Source organism: Podarcis bocagei (genome assembly GCF_964188305.1).
Source record: "Podarcis bocagei genome assembly, chromosome: 5".
Taxonomy (NCBI): Eukaryota; Metazoa; Chordata; class Lepidosauria; order Squamata; family Lacertidae; genus Podarcis; species Podarcis bocagei.
The window spans coordinates 1,015,042-1,032,946 of NC_138129.1; the positions used below are offsets into that span (position 1 = coordinate 1,015,042).

Sequence of the window (17,905 nt, forward strand, 5' to 3'; positions counted from 1 at the left end):
TGGCTGCCCCAACAATTTAGAGAGTCACTTCCTTCTTTATGCCTTAGACATCTAGCGAAAGACTTTTGATGTGTGACTAAAAAATGAAGCTGTTTCGTTTCTGAGCTTCAACATTTGGTGAATGACCCCAAAATGTGTTGAGATGACAAAGCAGATTCACCGCATTGGATTCAGGATGCCAGGCATTTTCCAGGGCCTGTGGACAGGTGAGATTGGGAGACACAGGTAGCTGGTGCGAATGCTCCGCCCCCCCACCAGGCAAAAGACACACCTGCAGCCACCTCTGCCGAGATGCATGCTTGAACATGTCAGCCCCACCCAAGGCAGCTCTTGGAAGGCAGAGTTCGGGAGCCAGAGCTCAGGGAAAATGGGCCCAACCTGCCCCCGCTACAAACGCCATCCCATAATGAGCCTCGGCTGAGTCATCACCTCCTCCAGCATCTAGAAATGGCCAAGGAGCAAGAGGGGAAGGAAGAGAAAGCACGTGATTGCGCTTCTCAGTTTTCGACTGAGGCCATTTAAAAACAGCATCGCCACAGAGGCCTGTAGGAAACCCACAAAGCAGGATCCGGCCGCAAGAGAAATCTCCCTTCCTTTGGTTTCGAGCAAGCGCTATTCGGAAGCATTGCTGGCTGAAGCTGTGGGGAAGGGGCTTGGCTCTCATTGCTGGCAGCCGTCAATCACTCCCCCCCCTCCCAGGATCTGCCATTTGGGGCAGGGAAGAGAAGGGCGGGCAGGGTCATCTAGCCCCCATCCCTCCTCCCAAAACGCAGAGGATAGCAAGAGGGGGAGGAAAGAGGAAGAGAAGCTGCAGAGCCAGGTGAGACCCCCCCCAGGTGCCTCCAGAGACAGACGCAGAACTCCAGTCCCCTTAGAAAAATAAGTTTTAATCGTGGGCCCCGGCCCAGAGACGCGGGTGCAGCCCAGGAGCGGCTTTTCTTTCACCAGTGATTCAGATCCCTTCGTCAAGACTGACCGAGAACTAAGGCTGAGAGAGGTGGTCCCGTTAGGGGTGCAAGGGGGGAGAGGGAGGCAGGTCTCACCCTGCTCCCCAAAGGCAGTGCAAAAACCCCACAGGCAGTGCTGGGGAGGGAGGGGAGGGCTGCCCCAGGAGGAGAGGAGGAGGAAGAGGGGGCCCGGCGGACCCCACCCCAGCCCCCAGGGGCAGCCTGGAAGCCCAGGAGAGCGGCCGGAAGGCGGAGGGTCAGGAGAGTCCTTGTGCCTCCCCAGCGCCTGGCAACGGGGGGCAAGCGGCCCTGCGGGAGGTCCCAGCTGCCACCTTGGCACAGGGGGTGCGGACGCACGGAGGACGCAGTTCCCCTCGGAGGCGGAAGAGGGCGCCACGAGGCGAGGGCTAGAAGGGCTGCCCCGTGATGAAGCGCTGGAACATGTTGAAGGCGGGTCTTGGGCGGTCCGAAGGCACCATGTGACCTGCTCCCTGTGGGTCGGAGATCGGAGAACATGGCAGGGTTATAAATAATAATAATAACAATAAATTTTTATTTATACCCCACCTCCCCAGCCAAGACCAGGCTCAGGGCAGCTAACACCCAATATAAAAACAACTGATTGAAATTCAGCTTTAAAAAACAAGATTAACATTAAAATATTAAAATGCAGCCTCGTTTCAGTGGAAACTCAATCAAAAACTTTTGGGGATGAAAACGTCAAGTCTTCACCAAGGCTAACTATCCAGACTGGTCCTACATGAGCCAGAAAAAAGCCAGGGAAGTCCCCAAATAAGGAGTTCCATCACAAAAGGAGAAAGGAAAAAGAAAAGAGGGGGTTAGGGGTGGCCGAAGGGTTTCCAGGGGGCAGAAATGATGCCCTGGCCGGGAGTCCAGCCACAGACACACCTGGACCACTTACCTTGACGGTGAGGAAGGAGATGTTGGTGTACTCCTTCACGAAGCCGCCAATCTGGTCCTGCCCGTTCTCATCCGCGTAGATCCAGGGCCGCCGGGCCACTTGCACCTGCCAAGCAGAGACCCTGTTCTTAGAACCAGAAGGGACCCCCCAGGGACATCTAGTCCAACCCCCTGCAAGGCAGGAATCGCAGCTCAGGAATCCCTGGCGGATGCCCACCCAACCTCTGCTTTAATAATAATAAATAAATGTTTATTTATACCCTGTCCTTCCCGGTTCAGAAAACCGGGCTCAGGGCGGCTAACAACAAAGTTAAAACACTTAATTGATGCAACAAAAAACAGCATAAAATACCATATAAAACGTGAACAACAATAAATTCAGAATTAAAAATCAATTTACGGGGAAAATCCATCCAATAAACATTAGATGATCACCAGGGCTATCTGGCTAAATTAGTCCTATTTGGGCCAGCGAGGAGACCAGGGGAGAGTTAGCTGTGGGATCCCTGGGGCAGCGGGGAGGGAAGGAAGGAGAATAAAAGATCAGTCTGAATTCAAATTAAGGGCCAGGTGGAATAGCTCTGTCTTACAGGCCCTGCGGAAGGAAGTTAAATCCTGAAGGGCCCTGGTCTCATGGGACAGAGCATTCCACCAGGTCGGAGCCACCACTGAGAAGGCCCTGGCCCTGGGGGAGGATAGTCTGACTTCCTTAGGGCCCGAGGCCTCTAAACTATGGTTATTCATGGACCTTAAAATCCTCCAAGGAAGGAGAGTCCTCAGACCACCATCAGATGGAGTCCGCTCTTACTGTCTTAGGCGAAAAGCTGGCTGGGGGTTAAGAGTGGTTCTTGCCAGCTTCTTGGTGGTGCTGAGGTTAAATTAAAACCAGCCGGCTTCCTCAAAACATGCAAGGAGGGGCTCTGCATTTCGCGGCTCACTTGTGTCGGAAAGCAGAACCGAAAGAGAAAACGTGGAACAGAAAGCAAGTGCAAAGCCTCTCGCCCCTCCGTCCCTGGAAACAGACTGGGCTAGAGCAACATTTGAATGTTTGGGTGAACAGGAGGAAAGAGGAACGAAGTATTCCCCCCAAAATATGGGAGCTGGCAGCCCCCAGCTTTCCAAGTTCTTCCATTCCTGGTTTCCCAATTAGGGTCTGTAAGAACTTGAGGAGAGCCTGCCGGATCAGACCGCTGGGGCCCCACCCAGTCCAGCACCCTGTCCTCACTGTGGGACACGGGTGCCAACTATAGGGGGCTCTGGGGGCCCAGGCACCCACAGCGCAAGGTGGGAGTCACGTTGGAGGTCTTGCGAGGCTCGGAGACCACATCCCAGGCCCTGTCAGGCACCGTGAAGCCATGACGTCACATTAAGGCGCAAGTGCCATTGGGTACCCAAACCTGGGGCCCAAGTTGGTGCCCCTGCTGTGGGAAACCAGCAAAAGCAGGATCCCAGCACAAAAGCCCCTCTTCCCTCCTGTGGTTTCCAGCATCTGCCTGGAGGCGGTCGGAGGATGGATGGCGGCTAATGGATTGAGGCTGAATCCTGACAAGACAGAAGTACTGTTTTTGGGGGACAGGGGGCGGGCAGCTGTGGGGGACTCCCTGGTCCTGAATGGGGCAACTGTGCCCCTGAAGGACCAGGTGCGCAGCCTGGGAGTCATTTTGGACTCACAGCTGACCATGGAGGTGCAGGTCAATTCTGTGTCCAGGGCAGCTGTTTATCAGCTCCATCTGGGACGCAGAATGAGACCCTACCTGCCCGCGGACTGTCTCGCCAGAGCAGTGCATGCTCTGGTTATCTCCCGCTTGGACTGCTGCAATGCGCTCTACATGGGACTACCTTTGAAGGTGACCCAGAAACTGCAATTAATCCAGAATGCGGCAGCCAGACTGGCGACTGGGAGCGGCTGCCGAGACCACAACACTGGTCCTGAGAGATCTGCATTGGCTCCCAGTACATTTCCGAGCACAATTCAAAGTGTTGGTGCTGACCTTTAAAGCCCTAAACGGCCTCGGTCCTGTATACCTGAAGGAGCGTCTCCACCCCTATCATTCTTCCCAGACACTGAGGTCCAGCGCCGAGGGCCTTCTGGCGGTTCCCTCACTGAGAGAAGCCAAGTTACAGGGAACCAGGCAGAGGGCCTTCTCGGTGGTGGCACCTGCCCTGTGGAACGCCCTCCCTTCAGATGCGAAGGAAATAAGCAGCTATCTTATCTTTAAAAGACATCTGAAGGCAGCCCTGTTTAGGGAAGCTTTTTAATATTTAATGCTGTATTATTTTTAGCACTCAATTGGGAGCAGCCCAGAGTGGCTGGGGAAACTCAGCCAGATGGGTGGTATATAAATAATAAATTATTATTATTAAGATATCTAATCCTTGTTTAAAGCCGTCCAGGTTGGTGTCCTGTGGCGGTGAGTTCCACAGTGTGACAAGGCACTGTGGGAAGGACATCGTGGTTCACTGCAGAAGCGGCTGAGGCATTTCCCAGGAGGCACACACCTGATGCAGCCTCGGTCCGACCCAGTCTCCAGGGAGCAGTGGCCAGACGTCACCCCCCCACACACCCTCCAGAAAGATGGGGAGTTCACACCAAGGGAACTCCAACCCTGCAAACTGGCTCCCTCCTTTCCAAAGGCTCTGGATGCCTAGTTTCCAGCAGAACCTGCAGGTGGAGGGGAGGAAGCGCCCCAGGACCTTCTGATCTTCTTCTGTCCTTCAGCAGCCCTGGAGGGAAGGGGTCCCGCTGAAAGGCACAGGGGCCCGTGGGTGGCACCCTTCTCCAAGCAGCCCCCCACGGCTCCTGGCTCAACCCACCTTCTGGCGCAAGGAGTCCACAAACCACTCGTCCCCCAGGAAGTTGCAGGCCATGTCTACGTCGCCGTTGTAGATCAGGATGCGGTATTTCTGAGGGCAGGAGGGCCAGTCTGGAGTTAGTGGAGCCCACTGGTGCTCTCTGGGGCAGCCCACCCATGTCTCCCCCGCCCCCAGGTCCTGAGGAGGGGTCCCAAGGGCCTAGCAGTCCAACCCCCTGCAATGGAGAAACCCCACAGGGGGCTCCCTCCCTCAACCTCCACAGACTCACCATGGTACCAAGCAGTTTCAGGTACTGGTCGTTCATCGTCATGTAGATGCGCTTGTAACCCCGGCTGACGGGGAAGCTGGAAGGGGGGGGCAAGGAGCGTTAGGAGGGGTGGGGTGGAGCTGCGCAGTCCCAGGCCAGGTCAAGGCCTCCTCCCCTCCAGAGGCCACCTTTGTGCCGTCCCCCCCCCACCTGTCCTCTCTCACCTGCACATCTGCCATTCCGGGGCATTGTCCTTAACGTGCAAGGCCTTGCGCACCTGGGGGTCGTTCATGTAGGTGGTGGGGGACGAGGTGTTGATGCAGGGGGGGTCCAGGCGAGCCTTGTTACTTGCGACCGGCAAGGTGAGTAGGAACTGGGGCAGAGGGGGGGCGAACACATTTCAAAGTAAGTATGCTGAAGGTGCCAGCAGCTGCTCTGGTTGCTAGAAGCTGCCCTTTGACAAGGAGTCAGCAAACATTTTCAGCAGGGGGCCAGTCCACTGTCCCTCAGACCTTGTGGGGGGGCCGGACTATATTTTGGAGAAAAAAATTAACGAATTCCTATGCCCCACAAATAACCCAGAGGTGCCTTTTAAATAAAAGGACACATTCTACTCAACCTTTCTTTTTTCTTTCTCCTCCTGTGATGAGGCTGCATTTTAATATTTTAATGTTTCAATATTTTAATGCTGTATTTTAATCTTGTTTTTAAGTTGTATTCATTCAACTTGTTTTTATTTTTGCTTGTTAGCCGCCCTGAGCCCGGCCTTGGCTGGGGAGGGCGGGGTATAAATAAAAATTATTATTATTATTATTTAAAAACACACGGATTCCCGGACCACCCGCAGACCAGATTTAGAAGGCGATTGGGCCGGATCCGGCCCCCAGGCCTTAGTTTGCCTACCCATGCCTTTGACCCTCCCCGCCAAGACGACATAAGTATTTCCATGCTCAGGTCTGCTAGGCCACTGGCGGAAGCGACGGCTGAGGGAGGGGGGCGATTTTGTGGTGGTAACGGATACAGGTGTCCTCTCACAAGCCACCCCCCCCCCAATTCTCTCTCTGTCTTCCGGGTCTGCCCAACTGGAAAGCGTTGAGCTGGGCCTGTTGCCCCCTCTGCCTCTACACTCGAGGGGAGAGCCTGACGCCAAGGGGAATTGGAGACGGAATGCCCCCCCAACCTCTAGAGAGCTGCTCTCACCTCCCTCCAAGAGGAACGCAGCGGCTGCCGAATGAAGTTGTTGCCCAGGTCGTAGCTGACCAGCATCCCATCATTGTACCTGGAAGCCAAAGAAGGGTCCCGCTTAGTCTCACCTCACAGAGCCAGAAGGGTTCCCCAAGGGTCATCCAGCCCAACCCCCTCCCACGCAGGGACCACCGCTGAAGAATCCCGGAGCTTCAGCTCTTGCCTGACGTTCTGGCACCTCCTGCCACTCTCACCCACCCAGGGCAGGGCAGCGGGCGCTGGAGTTGGGCGTGGCTTATAAGGCAGTCCCCGCATCTCACTGGGGAGCGAACCTGCCAGCAGCCAAGCCTACCTGTAGCTCCCAGGCACTCCACCAGCACACGGGGCATACAGGTTGTAGATGTTGAGGCCGGACTCGTCCACAATACGGATCACCTCCGCCATCTGCAACGAGACACAGGGAAATGCAAGGCTCCAGCCAGGAGGAAATGGAGAGAGAGAAAGAGAGGGCCCAGCCCCACTCCTCTGACCAGGCAGTGCCCCACAAGTGGGTTCGGGGGCAGGGAGAGATGCCCTGGCCAGCTGCCCTCCACTCACCCCAAGAGTGCAGTTCAGGTTCTTGTTGTCGTGGAAGTTGCACTTCCCGCCAGAGCAGCACGAGGCCTGCAAGTCCGACCAGAGCCTGCAGGAAGAGGCAGAACCATCGTCACACCAAAGCCCTGGGCTTGGCCATGCCGCCCCCCCAGCCAAAGCAGACCCCTGTTTCTCCCCTTCCACTCCCTCCCCACTGCCCATCTTCTCCATCAAAGAACTTAATTCTATCAATTTTTCACAATGCAGAAACATAAACTGTTGTTGCCCTTCCGGCATCACATATTTGCACCGCGCATTCGCCACGACTAAAATGTTCCAAGTGTGCTCTTATCTCTGCATTTAGGAACTTAATTGCTGAGCTAGACTTTCTGAAGATCTGTTTGTGCAGCAGGCAATGGGAAATCGCTTCCACGTTCCCCGATGTAAGAAACACGAGGGAAGTTCCTTTTGCAACCTTTGCGTGGCAAACAAGTCTTTCTGATAAGGCCCAATTGAACAGCAATTCAGACTGCCCTCTTCTGCACCCAAGGACGCAGCCCCCACCCCAAGCCAGCAGACTCTCACCTGCTCCCCAAGAGGCCGTGGTAGTAGGCGAAGTAAACCAGGGAGTTGTCATTGGTCTCGTAGGAGGAGAGCCCGTTGCCCACTGCGATTCCCTGGAAAACACAGGCACAGCCCCATCAGCGAGGAAGACCCCTTGGCACCCGAGCGAGAAGGGGCTGCCCTCACAAAACGTGGCATGTTTCTCTTACATTTGGAAAGCTGAGCTCTCCTTTGCTCTGCTGCCGTGGAAAACGTGTTGATGTATATTCCCCAACAGAGAGCTTATAGTGTTAAAACCACAGAATCATAGCGCTGGAAGGGAGCCGAGGGTCATCTAGTCCAACCCCCTGGAAAATGCCCCCCCCCAACCTCTGTTTATGACCCTCCAGAGCAGGAGAGTCCACTGTCTTCCCAGGGAGTCCGTTCCACTGCCCAACAACTCTTCCCATCGTTAAGTTTTTCAGAAAGCAGGAGAAAACAAGCTTGCTCCCTGGGCTGTTGTGAAAGGAGCCACAAGGTCCTAGGAAGACGCGAGTGAAGTAATTTCCGCTGAGTTTCTGGCCCAGACGCTTCTTCCTCTGAGCCCGGGATCTCCCTTCTTGCTTCCCAACCAGGCTGTTGCTTAGTTACCCGATGGCAACTCTGCCTTCTTTGTGACTTAATTTCCACAGGTGTGTCAAGGTGAGAAAATGCCTCTGCGATTTACAGACCTGCCGCCTCCACTTTTTGTGGCTTCCCCAGCGGCTGCTGAAGCTCTGACCCAGCCAAAGCTGCCTTAAACATCACAACCGTTGCCATGAACTGAACCGCCCAGAGATTCCACTGGGTACCCTCAAATCCCAGCGGCCTGAGAGTCAAACCTTTGTGCGCTTCTCTCCGCCCTCGTCCCCAAAGCTAAAGCAGCTTCTAGAATCAAAATCACGTGACTGTAGGGTTGGAAGGGACCCCCCCAAGGTCATCCAGCCCAACCCCCCTGCGATGCAGGGATCTCAGCTCAAGCATCCCTGACAGATGGCCCCCCAAGCTCTGCTTAAAAACCTCCGAGGAAGGCGAGGCGCCACATTCCGAGGGAGTCCGTTCTCGTTCCTCTGGAAGGAGCTGCCAGCTGAGACTGGTTCCTCCGGAGCTCCTGGGACAGATGAAGCAGGCGGCCTTTGAGGAGCCTCTGCACGCGGCTGCCACCCACGACTCTTTCGAGCGCAGGCTCAGCGCCAGGATCTTGAAATCCTCCAGAGCAGGTGAGTGGCAGCCGCCTCCTTTGTCAGGCAGAGGATGCAGAGGCCCCGATCCCCAGCCCAGCCCTTGGTCCTCCTCCTCCTCCTCCCCCTAGAGGACCCCGCAGAGACACACCTTCAAGTTGAGGCTGGGGTCCTGCATGACCCACTGCGCCAGCGTGGGGATGTAGATCCCGCCGTAGCTCTCCCCGGCGAGGAAGAGGTCCTTGCTGCTGTATTCCGGGTAGAGGCGCAAGAACTCCTTCAAGGCCAGGTAGTTCACGCGAGCCACCTGCCGGGGGGAGGGGGAAAGTGAGCGCACGGCAGGTAAGGGAACGGAAGCCCCCAGGGCCCCCTCCCAGTCCACAATACACACCTCGGTGTCGTTGGTCCGGTAGTCTTGGCTATCGGAGTAGGAGTAGCCCACCCCAACGGGGGACTCCAAGTACAGGATGTGGGCCAGCTGAAAGAGACGGTGACAGCAAGTCACTTTTCACCCACCAGGGGGCGACCTACACCTGGTGCCCTCAAGTGCTTGGTTTCATTCACTGCACCTTTTTCCTCCCAGGAGCTCAAGGCAGTGTCCAGGATTCTCCCCCTCCTCATTTTATTCCCACAACCACCCTGTGAGGCAGCACTGACTGGTCACAGCCAATGGGCTGCATGTGGCCAAGTGGGGATTCAAACCCTGGTCTGCCGGGTCCTGTTCCGACACTCCAGCCGCCACGCCAGACTGGCTCTCTAGCTGCCCAGAGACAGGCAACGGGATCCTTTGCTGCCACTGCCCTTTCAGAAAGAGCCAGGAATTCTATTTTGATTCCCAGCAAGCATTTCTTAGGGACCCCCTTGACGGATGGGGGAGGAAGGAGGCCTCACCTTGTTCCAGGCATAGTTGTTGTATCCCAGAGTGGATCCATCAGGCTGAATCTGCCAAGGGAGGGAGAAGGGGCTGTTATTGCGACACAAGGCAAGGGGATTCCCTCTCCGGTGACCCAAATCGCAGCAGATCCTTATTGCAAGGCTCTGTGCGGAGCAGGCCTGGGCAAATCAGGAGGCAGCCGGCCTCACGGTGAGAAAGTTCACACATTCAGGTTTCGAATCTGAGTCACCTCGTGGTGCATCATCCCAATTAACTTCCAATTCAGATTATTTATTTTGCAAAGGGAGCTGACAGGCCATTATTTGTGATGAGTGATACTGGAAAACAATTGCACTTCCAGGCTCTCAAGAGATTATCCTCCTCGTCACAAGCCAAGCGCAGGCGGGTGGCTGATCTCATAAACGCTGATTGAGTTCTCGTCACCCACGGCTGGCGTGCACCTTCCCACCCTGAAAGCGCCACAGCTTGGAGAACAAGGAACCGCTAGGCCAGTTGTGGCATCAGCCTCAAAGATGCAGCCATGGCCACAAACCTGGACAGCTTTACAAGAAGGTTAGACAAATTCTTAAGAGGCAAATAAGGCTAGCAATGGCTACTAGTCAAGACAGATATAGGGAATCTCCCGTGTGTTTCATAGAATCATAGAATCCTAGAGTTGGAAGAGACCACAAGGGCCATCGAGTCCAACCCCCTGCCAAGCAGGAAACACCATCAGAGCACTACTGACATATGGTTGTCAAGCCTCTGCTTAAAGACCTCCAAAGAAGGAGACTCCACCACACTCCTTGGCAGCAAATTCCACTGTCAAACAGCTCTTACTGTCAGGAAGAGGTGAATAAGGCTAGCAATGGCTACTAGTCAAGAAAGATATACGGAATCTCCCCTGTGTGTTTCAAATGAGCCTGCCTTGGATCGGGACCGTTTAAACACATTTATTACCCCACTCTGTAGAATTTGATCCATTATATTTTAGCTGTACAATCACTAAAACATTCAGGAACCAAACTGCTTTTTCTGTGTGGCCCGAGCAGGAGCAGTCACCATTCAGAGAAAGAGGCTGGAATAGGCCAATATTTGGGTGGAATGTCTCTGGATCAAGCGACTTTTCTGTTTTCGGTTCTCAGAGTTCTTAGCCTGGCTCAAGACTGTCCTCTGAATTAGCCGGATGTTTAACTGAGAATCACAAGTCAGTCTGCCATTTGAAAAACGAGACTTTAGAGCTGCCTTGGTCCCAAATGGCAACTAGACATTCCATTGGGACGACGGCAACCTTGGTTTAAGGAGCCATTTGGGGCCACCATATATATATATATCTGAATTTCTAACTCCGGTCAGGAGCAACAGGCCTCTGCAAACCAGGCGCTGGAGGCTGTGTGGCACTGTGGCCCTGCTTGCGGGCTTCTCAGGGGGGCCCGGTTGGCCCCTGGGAAAACAGGGTGCTGGGCTCCGGGGCCCCTTTGGCCGGATCCCACGGAACTCTTCTAAATTATTGCTACTGAGAAAGATGTTAATCGACCAAGTAAATTTTATGTGAAAATAGTTTTGGAAAACTGCTACAATGATTTATACGGAAACTCAGCCAGGGGGACTCGAGGAAGGCACCCAACAATGTTAACAAAAGTGGAATTATTACAGTTAGGATGTTTTCTTTCTATTTGTTTGTTATAAATATGGATAGCGAATTAAAAAAAAAGTTAAATAAATTATTGCCATTGACTGTATCAAATCCATATGCTGCTGCTCTCCCCCCCCCAAAGGAACTCAAGGCAGCAATCACACCTCCAAAAGCAATTGCAACAGAAATGCAGATTTCCATGCCTGGCTCTCTCCCGCCTTGGCATAGCAAATGCCCAGAGCTTCCCCACTTGCTCCAGGGGAAAGGGATCCCCTGCCCACCAGATCCCGCCCCTGCCCCCCCCCTCCATCAGTCCCGGATACTGACCGTGAAGGGCCCATGCTCTGTCAGGAGGCCGGCGATGGAGCTGCAGCCGGGCCCGCCGTTCAGCCACAGCACCAGGGGCTTGTCTGCGTCGCCTTTGCCCTGCGCCTCCACGAACCTGCAAGGGAGGCGGAAGGAGGTGAGCAGCCCCAGGCAGAGCTGTCAAGCTCCCCTTTTTTTGTGGGAAATCCCCTTAGTCCAGCGCCGTTTCCCGCTGCTATCCTGGGTTGTTAGATACAGTGGTACCTCGGGTTAAGTACTTAACTCGTTCCGGAGGTCAGTTCTTAACCTGAAACTGTTCTTAACCTGAAGCACCACTTTAGCTAATGGGGCCTCCCACTGCTGCTGTGCCCCCGGAGCACAATTTCTGTTCTCATCCTGAAGCAAAGTTCTTAACCTGAAGCACTATTTCTGGGCTAGCGGAGTCTGTAACCTGAAGCATCTGTAACCCGAGGTACCACTGTATCCCATAGACTGTCCCTGGGACAGGTGAGGCTGTGGATCCCTTATTTTTGAGGCTGCGGATCCCTTAATTTCGAGGCTGCAGATCCTTTATTTTTGAGGCTGCTGATCCCTTAATTTCGAGGCTGCAGATCCCTTAATTTCGAGGCTGCAGATCCCTTAATTTCGAGGCTGCAGATCCCTTATTTTTGAGGCTGTGGATCCCTTAATTTCGAGGCTGCAGATCCCTTAATTTCGAGGCTGCAGATCCCTTAATTTCGAGGCTGCAGATCCCTTAATTTCGAGGCTGCAGATCCCTTAATTTCGAGGCTGCGGATCCCTTATTTTTGAGGCTGCGGATCCCTTAATTTCGAGGCTGCAGATCCCTTATTTTCGAGGCTGCAGATCCCTTATTTTCGAGGCTGCGGATCCCTTCTTTTTGCGGCTGCGGATCCTTTCTTTTCCAGCCTGAAAGCTGAGAGCTCTGGCCCCGCGGGCCCCAGGTGCGAGCCCCCCTCCCCGCCCCACCTACCAGTAGTGCAGGTGCTTGTCGCTCTCGGCGTCCAGGTAGCCCGAGTAGTGCTTGAAGGCGGGCTGCTTGGCCAGCCCCGGCAGGTAGGTGACCTCGTGCCCGGCGGGCGCCGCTTGGGCAGCGCCGCGGAGGAGGAGAAGCAGCAGCGGCAGCAGCAGCATCGGAGAGGCAGCAGCGCGGAGAGGCGGCATCTGCGAGGAGAGAGAGAGAGATCAGACCCTGCCAGCGGGACCCCTCGAGGGCATCCAGCCGGACCCGCCCGCCCTGCCGCCCCGCTTCCCTCCCTGGCTTGCCTTGGCTCGACTGGGGCCGCGCGCGCGTGACCCGCGCTCATATGGCCCGGGCGGGTCAGCTGACGACACGGAAGAGAGGGGCGGGGCCCCAGGGACGGGCGGCCAATCGGAGCCACGCAGCGCCCTCTCCCCCCCCCCGCCGTCGCGGGGCCGTATTGACCGTACGCGACGCGCCCTCGCTACCGTAATCTCCTGCGCGGAGCGGCGCGCGACAGAAACAAGAAGAAGAAGGTTTATTATTTACAAAATTATTATCATTATTATTAGCTACATCGCCGACCCCCTGACAGAGCAAGGGCCCTTCACGGTCAGTATTATTATTATTATTAGTTTAATTATTATTCATTGCATTATAATTTTTTTAAAAAAGTATTTATTATTAAAATAATTCAGCATTAATACACACATATTGCCAATATACAAGCATACAAACATACATTTCATACAATCCTTTGAAATGTTCAAACATACCTGCACTCAATCCCACAGATAATTATAATTATATTTTTTTTAATTACTTATTTTTTATTATTATTATCAGTGCTTTTTTCTGGGGGGACGCAAGGGGACACATACCCCTAAACATTTTATAAATCTTTGTATTTTTGTCCATTTACTGTACTTATTTATTTACAACATAGTCCACAACAACTCATACAGACAAACAAACAAGCCCACCCACCCACCACCATTGACAATTTCATTCTCAAAATTAAACTCCTATCCCCTTACACAAAGAAAGCATAACCTAAAAATACAAGACTTCCTTTATCCTCGCAATGGCCTCCTTGTTTACTTCTTGTGTACTGTTTCTTTTATTTCTGATTACTAGAATTTTTCCTAATTATGACTTTAAAAACCTCAGTCTCCTGTATTCCCTTTCCCCCAATTTGAACTATAAAATGATGATTTTCTAGACTAAAAATGAGAGCATCCCTAAACATTTATATATATATATATTTAGAAAAAAGCACTATTATTATTATGATTTATTCAACTTATACGCCACCCTATACCCGGAGGTCTCAGGGTGATTACAACATATAAAATCAAACCGAAAGCAGTAACCCCGTGTTGGCCAAACTTGGGTGCACATGCCCATCATCTGAATGGCAATGCCCATCAACTTGGGGTGGGGCTCAAATATTTTATTGGGGGCCCTGAAGGGACCTCAGCCCCTCGGAGTTGGCTGCTATGGTCGATGGAATCCGACTCGGCCGAAGGCAGCTTCGTGCATGTTCCTAATATGCTGGGATGGCAGGGTGAGCAACACAGGGGGGCCTGTTGCCCTCCTTCCTCCTTGGGGGGCATCTGGGGGGCTCCCAGGAGAAGCAGGCTATGGGACCTGCTATTGGGCCGCTTGTCAGATGCAGCAGACCCCTTACGGGTAGCTTGTTTCCTTTTTAGTAATATATATGGAACAACTGATTGGTTCAAACTTGAGAGAGGAGGACGACAAGGCTGTATATTGTCTCCCTGCTTATTTAACTCATATGCAGAATTCATCATGCGAAAGGCTGGGCGGGATGAATCCCAAGCTGGAATTAAGATCTCCGGAAGAAATATCAACAACCTCAGATATGCAGATGACACAACCTTGATGGCAGAAAGTGAGGAGGAATTAAAGAACCTTTTATTGAGGGTGAAAGAGAAGAGCGCAAAATATGGTCTGAAGCTCAACATCAAAAAAACGAACATCATGGCCACTGGGCCCATCACCTCCTGGCAAATAGAAGGGGAAGAAATGGAGGCAGTGAGAGATTTTACTTTCTTGGGCTCCATAATCACTGCAGATGGTGACAGCAGTCACGAAATTAAAAGACGCCTGCTTCTTGGGAGAAAAGCAATGAGAAACATAGACAGCATCTTGAAAAGTAGAGACATCACCTTGCCGACAAAGGTCCGTAGAGTTAAAGCTATGGTTTTCCCAGTAGTGATGTATGGAAGTGAGAGCTGGACCATCAAGAAGGCTGATCACCGAAGAATGGATGCTTTTGAATTCTGGTGCTGGAGGAGCATGGACCAGAGCACGCCAGGCACTCCTGTCTTCCCCTGCCTCCCGCAGTTTGGTCAAACTCATGTTCGTAGCTTCGAGAACACTGTCCTACCATCTCGTCCTCTGTCGTTCCCTTCTCCTTGTGCCCTCCATCTTTCCCAGCATCAGGGTCTTTTTTCCAGGGAGTCTTCTCTTCTCATGAGGTGGCCAAAGTCTTGGAGCCTCAGCTTCAGGATCTGTCCTTCCAGTGAGCACTCAGGGCTGATTTCCTTAAGAATGGATCGGTTGGATCTTCTTGCAGTCCATGGGACTCTCAAGAGTCTCCTCCAGCACCAGAATTCAAAAGCATCAATTCTTCGGCGATCAGCCTTCTTTATGGTCCAGCTCTCACTTCCATACATCACTACTGGGAAAACCAGAGCTTTAACTATGCGGGCCTTTGTTGGCAAGGTGATGTCTCTGCCAGGGATCTACAGGTATTTTAATATTTTGTTGGAAGCCGCCCAGAGTGGCTGGGGAAGCCCAGCCAGATGGGTGGGGTATAAATAAATTATTATTATTATTATTATTATTATTATTATTATTATTATTATTATTATTAACTGGTGGGACAAGCCTGAACAGAATGGCTGAGGATTCAAGAAAATGGCCAGACCTTCCTTGGGGAGCAGGCCAGCCGTCTCAACTGACTTCAGCTGTCTGAGAGCAGGTGGAAGGAAGGTAGGTTTTTAGGGAAGGACGTTTGTGGCTTAAACCCCAAGTGTGACGTCAGTTTCCCCGTTGGGTCACAAGCAGCTGATCCCTGTTGTGCAAGCATCACCCTCCAGATGCAAATGTCGCCATTTCAGGGAGCAACTTCTCCACCCACACAAGAAGCACCTGCTGTTCTTTGAAGAGGCACTTCCTCCTCTGGGCACAGAACTAAAGTCACAAGGTCCCCCCGGGAGGGGACACGGGATTGTGATGGGGAGACTGGCCAGGCCAGTTGTGGTGGCCAAAGGCTTGCTGGGCCAATGGCCCGTTGCCTCAGGCCATCTGCTGAAAGGATACTCATCCTTGCAGAAGCTCATCCCCATCATGACAAGGCCTGTCAGTTTATCAGCTTCCACAGCTCTTTGCCCCCCAACTCTGAGTCATCCATGGCTGATTCTGGGGAGAGTGGCTCATGGACGGCTCACCAGGCGCCTGGTGCGCCAGAGAATTGGCGTAAGAACTGGAGGGCATCAGAAGAGACTGCTGGATCAGGCCAGGGGCCCAGCCAGTCCAGTATCCTGTTCTCGCAGGCGCCGGCCAGAGGTCTATTATCGGAAGCCCGCAAGCAGGATCCGAGCACCAGAGCAAAAGGAAAAGAAGTTTTTCAGCTAATGTAAAGGAAATACGCCAGAATCTGGCCAGACACTGTTTCTGGTGGCTGAATCCCAGAAATGTAGGGGGAAGTCCTTTCGTGGGGCAACCCTTCCTCGAGGGTCATCTAGTCCAACCCCCTGCAATGCCAGAACCACAGGGAAAGCATCCCTGGCAGATGGCCACCCAACCCCTGCTTAAAAATCAGGGACCCCACCTCTTGTTAAACTTGTGGTCTCCAAAGAACCCCCCCCCAATTCTTTCCTACTACTTGAAACAGGTGCCCCCCCAGCCTGTATTTATGCGTCAGAGGATTCCTGAGTGCAGAACCTGAGCTTCGATTCTCCCTATCAAAATTCATTTTCTTCATTTTAGTCTTCCTTCCCTCCCTCCTCTGAGCTCTTCAGGCAGCACGATAAGCTGGGCTTTGGCGAGGGACTCCGAGGGAGGAGGGAGGAGGATCCCTTGCAAGCCAGACTCTTGTGAAACCACTCACACTCAGGACACAAGGGAGAAACATGCCAGGAGGAAGGCACGCTTGGCAAATCCACAGCGTGATCAGCTCCTGCCGGGAAACCTATGTCCCCACTGTGGAAGGACGTGTGGATCCAGAATTGGCCCCCACAGTCACTTACAGACTCATTGTTAAGACCGTGTTTATGGAAGACAATCTTACTTGGCTACGAGGGATTGCCAAAGAAGAATGTGTGTTCCTAGAATCATAGAATCATAGAATCCTAGAGTTGGAAGAGACCACAAGGGCCATCGAGTCCAACCCCCTGCCAAGCAGGAAACACCATCAGAGCACTCCTGACATATGGTTGTCAAGCCTCTGCTTAAAGACCTCCAAAGTAGGAGACTCCACCACACTCCTTGGCAGCAAATTCCACTGTCAAACAGCTCTTACTGTCAGGAAGTTCTTCCTAATGTTTAGGTGGAATCTTCTTTCTTGTAGTTTGGATCCATTGCTCCATGTCCGCTTCTCTGGAGCAGCAGAAAACAACCTTTCTCCCTCCTCTATGTGACATCCTTTTATATATTTGAACATGGCTATCATATCACCCCTTAACCTCCTCTTCTCCAGGCTAAACATGCCCAGCTCCCTTAGCCGTTCCTCATAAGGCATCGTTTCCAGGCCTTTGACCATTTTGGTTGCCCTCCTCTGGACACGTTCCAGTTTGTCAGTGTCCTTCTTGAACTGTGGTGCCCAGAACTGGACACAGTACTCCAGGTGAGGTCTGACCAGAGCAGAATACAGTGGCACTATTACTTCCCTTGATCTAGATGCTATACTCCTATTGATGCAGCCCAGAATTGCATTGGCTTTTTTAGCTGCCGCGTCACACTGTTGGCTCATGTCAAGTTTGTGGTCAACCAAGACTCCTAGATCCTTTTCACATGTACTGCTCTCAAGCCAGGTGTCACCCATCTTGTATTTGTGCCTCTCATTTTTTTTTGCCCAAGTGCAATACTTTACATTTCTCCCTGTTAAGGTTCATCTTGTTTGTTTTGGCCCAGTTCTCTAATCTGTCAAGGTCGTTTTGAAGGGTGATCCTGTCCTCTGGGGTGTTAGCCACCCCTCCCAGTTTGGTGTCATCTGCAAATTTGATCAGGAGGCCTTTGAGTCCATCATCCAAGTCGTTGATAAGACCGGGCCCAAGACAGAACCCTGTGGCACCCCACTAGTCACTCTTCTATTATCTAACGCTTATTAGATGGATTTCCACTGAATTGATTTCTGAACTTTGAATTTTATCGTTATTCATGCTTTTATACTGTATTTTATGCTGCTTTTACAATTAGGTGTTTTAAATTTGTTGTTAGCTGCCCTGAGCCCGGTTTTTGAACCGGGAATGGCAGGGTATAAATAAAAAAAAATATTATTATTACCACACCTCATGGCATTGCCGTCCATCAAATAATTATACGCTGGCTGAAGCAAGCTGGCATTGCCCACACCCAAAAGCAGCACATGGTGCCCTCTGTTGTGCCACCCTGATGCCCAGGGCTTCCAT

At 52.5% G+C, this 17,905-nt stretch overlaps 1 protein-coding gene across 1 annotated transcript; it reads right to left on the bottom strand.

Annotated features, from left to right (window-relative positions):
• Window positions 1-866: 866 nt before the first annotated feature.
• Window positions 867-12,448, bottom strand: CTSA (cathepsin A; the record flags this gene model as incomplete). The annotated part of the gene is made up of 14 exons (XM_081196408.1): window positions 867-1,438; window positions 1,870-1,974; window positions 4,683-4,772; window positions 4,951-5,026; window positions 5,154-5,302; window positions 6,130-6,208; window positions 6,467-6,558; window positions 6,712-6,796; window positions 7,273-7,364; window positions 8,602-8,757; window positions 8,842-8,928; window positions 9,342-9,392; window positions 11,288-11,402; window positions 12,258-12,448. The coding sequence occupies 14 exons, from the start codon at window positions 12,446-12,448 to the stop codon at window positions 1,355-1,357; spliced, it is 1,452 nt and encodes a 483-aa protein (XP_081052534.1). The 3' UTR covers window positions 867-1,354.
• Window positions 12,449-17,905: the final 5,457 nt, after the last annotated feature.